General features: G+C 25.4%; 1 protein-coding gene across 1 annotated transcript; it reads left to right on the plus strand.

The window, feature by feature from the left end:
• Positions 1-1,359: 1,359 nt before the first annotated feature.
• On the plus strand, positions 1,360-1,934 carry LOC111682129. The gene is made up of 3 exons (XM_046947085.1): positions 1,360-1,488; positions 1,560-1,718; positions 1,782-1,934. The coding sequence occupies exons 1-3, from the start codon at positions 1,360-1,362 to the stop codon at positions 1,932-1,934; spliced, it is 441 nt and encodes a 146-aa protein (XP_046803041.1).
• The last annotated feature ends 5,074 nt before the right edge of the window (positions 1,935-7,008 follow it).

The following is a 7,008-nucleotide window of genomic DNA, read 5'->3' on the forward strand; positions in this document are numbered from 1 at the left end:
GCATTTTTTTTTTTTCAAAAAATAAAAATACTTACCTTTTTTAGCAAAATATCAAAAATTAATGTGGTATCGAAAAACTTTATTTTATTTTAGCCCGGAAAATGTAACTGGCACCTTACTTACTGGTAAAATACTGGAATTAGGTTTGTGAACCTAATTTTGAATTATTTGACTCGATTATTATGTTTACTAGTACCTTTTCTCCAATCTAAACTGTATGCTAATATATAGTCTGCACTATCTATAGTCTAGCCTTGTATATAGTCTGTGCTGTAATCAGTACTGTATAGTAAACTATAATGTATTATATATAGTAAACTAATGTATACTTTTATCTTTTGATATATTGTCTATAATATGTATATTATAGACTTCAGACTCTATGGTCTAGAGTCCGAAAAATAATCAAGTTTTTAGTCTAACATATAATCCCGTCTTGAGGCTGAATTATAATAAAGTCTATATTGTGGACTAGAGATTAATTTATAGTCTAGTCTTCTCTATAATATAGAATATAATAGAGAAGAATAGTCTAATATTGTCCAATGTCTGGACTACAGTATATGGTATAAGGAGGAAATTAGTTTAGTATAGAGTATTGAAAACAGTCAAGTCTATAGTCTAATTATTACTGGAGGCTTGACTATAGTTTAGTCGAGAGTCTTGACTATAATCTAGTCAGTAGTTTTCGCTATAGTCTTAATATAGTCCTAATTTTAGTTTTGGCTACAGTCTTGACCATGGTCTAGTCTATAGTATTTACCATGGTCTAGTCTATAGTCGTAACTATAGTCTAGTCTATAACTATTGTCCGCATAATAGTCTTGTCCGTTATCTGCACTATAATTAAGTCTATAGTGTGGACTTTAGTTCTGTTCGTATTTCTACCAATATTCTAATTTATAGTCTAGACAATTCTGTAGCCAATAGGCTGGGCAATGGTATAAGCTACAGTCAATATATAGTCTTTACTAAATACATATATATTTGTTCCTGGGACGTTTAAGTGTCCTTAATACTTCGAATTCCACAAAATTAACTGATGAAATAATATTTTTATGACTATGACTTATTATTATAAATCAATAAATTTTTAGCATCTATTTTATTAAGTGTAAAGTAATTGTATTTTAATTATTTCATTCTAATTGTTTTTTAATAAAATTTTTGATTTCTTTTCAAATTTAAAATACTGTTCATTTTGTATAGTACTGTGGTTTAGAAATGGTCAAAAATATATTTTTTATAATAATTTTAGTAGTAATACTAAATTGGCATACCACTAAGGTAACCTTAATTTTTTATCGAAACTTTTTTAATTCCATTTTCTTAAAGGCTTTTCGATTAAAATTGACAAACATGAAGTGTAATGCTTTGGATAAAACATTTTCGAAATTTGAAAAATGCAGGGTAAAAGCAGAATCCAGAGATTTGCAATACTATCAAGTTTATATTAAATATTATCAGTTGCCAATTAAGGAAGTTCAAGTAAATTAAAATGATATTTAATTATAATTTCTTTAAGTGATAAATATTTAAAAAACTCTTGTGATTCTTAGACACGATTTTATTTCCTGAAAAAAGCCAATGGCTATAAACCATTTCTCTATGATTTTACATTGAAATGTGATTTTACAAAACATTTAAATTCGGTAACCAGTATAGTTTGGCGATGGTTTACAACAGTATCGAATCTTAATCATTCTTGTCCACTTACAGTAAGTCGTAACAATTTGACGTTGAATAGTTTTAATTTGATTTTATTTTTAAATTTATCTTAGGAAAATTTTGAAATTAAAAGATGTGAAAATCGTTATTTGCAGCAACAGTTAAGTGTTCTGCCCATATTAAATGGCGATTATGCACTTTTTGTTAATTTTAGTACTAATAATGTATCAAGAATAACAGTGGAGTTTTATGCAACAATTTATTAGTTTTAGTCTTATTATTATTAATTTAACAAATACCTAAATATTAAAAATATATATAGATTTACATATATATTGCACGATAATATTTAAAGCATGGTTGCGAATTAGGGACGTAAAGACCAAATTGTTTGCCAAAATATTTATCTTTAAAAGCACGTTTCTTTTTTTGTAATTTTTTTTTTTTTTTTGTAATTGACATTGTCAAGGCCCCTAACTCAAAATTAAAGGAAATTTTATATTTAAAAATAACGAAAACGTGTTTTCAGTTTTTATTCTTTAATAAATTAAAATAACAATGGAGGTTATAGTTAAAACATTATCATGATCATTATTATCATAATAAGGTATCAAATTATGATTACATATAGTTCTGGTATTTTGTCATAATATTGTTTAATCATAACATGATATTTTAACATCATATTATGACACAATAAGATTATAACATGGTCATAATGATCTAAAACAATTATAGTTTAATTTCAAGTAAACATATTATAGGTTCTTGTAATCATAAAGTGGTTTCAAGTAATTATATTATTGTTTTAAATAATCATATTATGGTTAACAGTAACCACCATACTATGGTTTAAAGTAATAATATGATAGTTTAAAGTTAACATATTATGAGTTGAAGTAATCATATAGTTTTATATATAATTTCTTTTAATATCAAGGATTTCTAGCAACATGTTATAAATATTTATTATTAATACTTATATGCTATTTTGTAGTTATTTTTGTATCTAAATCTGATTTTGCCAGAACAGTTTCGCATCGAATCTAAATTTTTATTGTTCATTTATAGAAAGTAGTAATTGTCCGGCATTAAATGCTTTTAATACCGGAATTTGTTACTTTCGACTTTTGATCTCTGAAAGATCATATGACTATTCAAATATATTTTTATAAGAACTTCAACTTCAGTAACACGGTATTAGTACAACTATACACAGACACAGAATTACGACAATAAACAGTTTTAAGAGTATTTTTCCTATTAATTTCGACAGAAAAATTATGACATTTAAAAATTTTATCAGAAAAACATGTTCCAATCAATTAAATACATCACATACAATAGCTTTTGTTTTTTAATTTATACATAATTAAATGTATTTTTTTAAGTACTAATTAAATTGTTTCAGTATTTAATAATAACAAAAATAATAACAATAATACTTTTTATATATTTTCTTAAAAACATTTTTGTAATCAATTTAGTTTTTAAATATTATTGCTTAAAAATGTTTCGAAGCGTAAACAGAAAATTAAGTTTTGTGCTTTTTTTAATAATATTAATTTTGCACATAAAATATTCTATGGTAAATATAATTTTACTTTAATTAATATATACTATAAAAAATTTATATAACTATTAATATATAAATTGTTTCCCTCAAGAGTTTACGTTTAAAGTTAACCCAATTGAAATGCATTGAAACCGATAAATCGTATATTAAATTTAATTCCTGCAGGGTTAAAGCAGAGTCTAGAGATTTGCAATATTTTACAATTTATATAAAATTTTTACAATTACCTATTAATGATATGAGAGTAAGTTATAAATATTAGAAATTGAAAAATTTATTTAATTAAAACACAATTTTTAGGTACATTTCAGATTTTTAAAAAGAGCCAATGGCTATAAACCATTTCTATATGATTTTTCTTTCAATTGTGACTTTATTAAAAATTTAAATCAAGTCACCCGCATAATATGGGGTTGGATTAAACACGTTTCAAATCTTAATCATTCCTGTCCACTTATAGTAAGTTTTAGTATATCTATGTTTATCAAATTCAAACCTTAACTGTTTATGATTTAGGAAGATTTTGAAATCAAAAGATTAGAAAATCGTTATTTACAGGAACAGTTAGGAGCTTTGCCCCTAATAAATGGTGATTATGCATTTTATGTTGATTTTTATTCCAATAATATTTCGAGATTTAATGTTAAATTTTATGGTACAATTTTTTAGTGTAATTGAATTATTTTTTCTTTTTTTTCCAATAACAATAAAATAAAATTTCTTATAATTTTAATTATATATTTAATTTTTTATTCAAAATAAATTCATCATAAACAAGTTTAGTAAAAGCTTTTTTTTGACTTTACATTAGAGTTGGAACATAACAAATAGCTTTACATTCCTATAAAATTAATTTGATATTTTTTGGAAAAAATTAATATCAAAAGATTGAAAAAAAAACTTTAGTTGCACGAAGAGTTAACAAAATTACCTCTTAACTATTGGCAATTATGCATTTTATTTCAAAAAACATTTTAATCATTATTTTTAATTACAATCTTGTTGTTTATTTTAATTTTGACAAAAAATATATATATATATATATATATTTTTTAATTAACTAAACGTTATGGTTTGTTGCGTGTTCAGGAGAAAGCTTGAGATAAACGTAAACAATAGGGAGGCATAGATTTTTTCTAAAAAAAAAAAAAAAAATTATAAACTTTCAGTTATACTGCTCTGCAATAAAGTCCACCTTTAAGAAAAATTAAAGTTTCTGAAATATTCAAAACTAGAAATATTTTAAAACCGCGTCTCGATTCAAAAGCACGAAAAAGGACGATATTTTTGCAGGCCAGTGTTAATACTATTATTAAATGAATTTGATCTAGTAGACCTTTTATAGAAATTATGAAAACAATCAAAGAAATTAGTTTGGTCATAGATTTAGAAAAATATATAAATTCTGAATTATTATACGAATTAGTACGTCAGTCTGGCTCCGACCGTAAAGGGCTTTATTTAATTATTCAAAATATGACCTTAACGCTCATAACTTATTACCGTTTTTAGATCCACTCAATGCGTATTAATATACTAAATACGAGAAAACATTACGAGCTGCACCATTTTAGTAAAGAGTGTATACTGGGTTGTGTATGTAACTCATTAAAATATTGGCTCACCTTAAGTATACCAGTCGGCTCAGAATAATTTTTTTGAATCGATTTTGATAAGTTTGTCCGTCTATCCGGCTGTCCGTCCATGTAAACCTTGTATTCAAACTAACAGGTCGCGATTTTCAAGATAATTTGATGAAACTTGACACAAATGTTTCTTTTAAATGAAGACTATTGAAGATGGTTAAAATCGTTTTATTATTTCACCTAGCCTTTCATATAACCGTACCCACCAAAAAGGGCTTTTGAGCCCATAACTACAGTAATATGGGTTTATAGTATTTCAACCAGAATTAGCAGAACTTAGAGCTAAGTGTATGTCTGAAAGTTACTGGTGATTTTCGTAATGATCAGGCATATGCCAATATTTAGAAAATCGCGTTTTTGTCAATGAATTGTTAAAATTATACTATATACTGGTATACAGTATCATATTTAAGCAAATGCATTCAGTAATTGCATCTACATTTTAATGGAACTGAAAAAATAAAACAGTTAAAATTTCTCAACAATTTTAAAATTGTTAAACCAACAATTTTGTGGGTTTTAAAGTCAACATTTTTATATCAATCAATTTTTTAAAATTCGGCAAAACTAAGTTTTATAGAAGTTAAAATGACATTGCTGAGTTTGACCCTAGCATCCAAACAATGTCTTCTCCAGAAAATGACCTGAACGTCAAAATTCTCTTATAAACACTAATAACATTATTAAATTCTACCTACTCAATTTTAAAGTAGAAGTAAATTCCTCTACCAAAATTTGTAAGGATAAGCATATTAACCCCTACCTCCATATGGGCTCTCCTTAAAAAAAAAAAAAACTTTTTTTGTTAACAGTAAGTAAAATATTTCAAAATTAAGGTAAAACACAAACTAAATGCTTTAACATTATCTGTAAAATCTTAACATATCTGTAAAACCCTGTTCGTAAAATATTAGTCTGGCAAGTTGTGTAATTTTTTACAGGTTCCTCTATACATAGTTTTTGGCGTCATTTCGGCTAATTATCCAGACTTCATATGATCTCTTACTGTTCGTCTTATTTTTTGTATACAATTTTATGTCCAATAAATGATTCGATTCACAAATTATTTTTATAGCGATTAAGCAGCATTTCATAGTCTCTTGTCTATAACCTCTAACCAGCAAAAACTTAACGACAACCACTACTTCTATATTAACATTTTACCACGCTCTCTTACAAATAAGCACTTAAATAAGTACTTACAAATATGAAGTTAAGAATTGTTTTGTTAAAAAAAGAATTTTATTCATTTCTGAAATGTTGACTTATTTTCCAAACCATTGATATTTAATATGCCGATATTGACTTTTTAACATGAGAACTTAATTTTTTAAATTATATAATTAAATAATGCTAAACAATAAAAAAATATTTTTAAAATTAATATCTATAGAGAAATTTTTAATGTTATTAAACCACTTACTCAGTCAATTTATATTCAACTAATAATTGGGTAGATAAACCAACTGACAGACAGACGAACATATACAGGTAAACTAGAGACATTGACATCAACATTTGTGTATTTTATATTTACATATTTATCTATGGTCAAAGGCAATAACAGCTTAACTTAAAAAATTGTAAAAAAGTATTCATTTGTCGATATCTTTTTATTAAAATTATAAAACTTAAAGTTTAATACATTTAATAAAATAGCAATTAGTAACGTATTAAAGTTTCGTAAAATACCAAGACTTAATTGTTAAGTCAATTTATACATTTATTGCTTATAACCTTAGATATATCGACCATAATAGGAGCTTCAGTTAATTCTTTCATTACCACATCAATTCACATAAATATTATTATCAACGTCAACGTTGTGATCAACCTCTCATGGCTGTTGAGTAAAAACAGCATAAGAGTTAATCCCATTGTGGATTGTGTAAATTACCAAAATACCACATTTATCCACACATATACACACAAATACACACTTCAATTTGAATATACAGGTTGATGGTGGATGTATTTGTGTTTTGGGTTGATGATAAATGAATGGATAAAATATGTGAATTATCAATTGTAATTACTGATGTGAAATTGGTTGATTATGTTTGCATTTATTACTGAAAAAAATACAACACGAATGCAATACGAAATTTACTTGTTCAT

This window comes from Lucilia cuprina, chromosome 3 (assembly GCF_022045245.1).
Source record: "Lucilia cuprina isolate Lc7/37 chromosome 3, ASM2204524v1, whole genome shotgun sequence".
In the NCBI taxonomy this organism is placed as follows: domain Eukaryota; kingdom Metazoa; phylum Arthropoda; class Insecta; order Diptera; family Calliphoridae; genus Lucilia; species Lucilia cuprina.

Excerpts from the sequence above, each read along its gene's own strand:
- LOC111682129 (XM_046947085.1), top strand. The coding sequence starts at position 1,360 with ATGAAGTGTAATGCTTTGGATAAAACATTTTCGAAATTTGAAAAATGC. Across the intron at positions 1,489-1,559 it reads TGCCAATTAAGGAAGTTCAA|ACACGATTTTATTTCCTGAA; the intron begins GTAAATTAAAAT and ends TGTGATTCTTAG. Across the intron at positions 1,719-1,781 it reads ATCATTCTTGTCCACTTACA|GAAAATTTTGAAATTAAAAG; the intron begins GTAAGTCGTAAC and ends AATTTATCTTAG.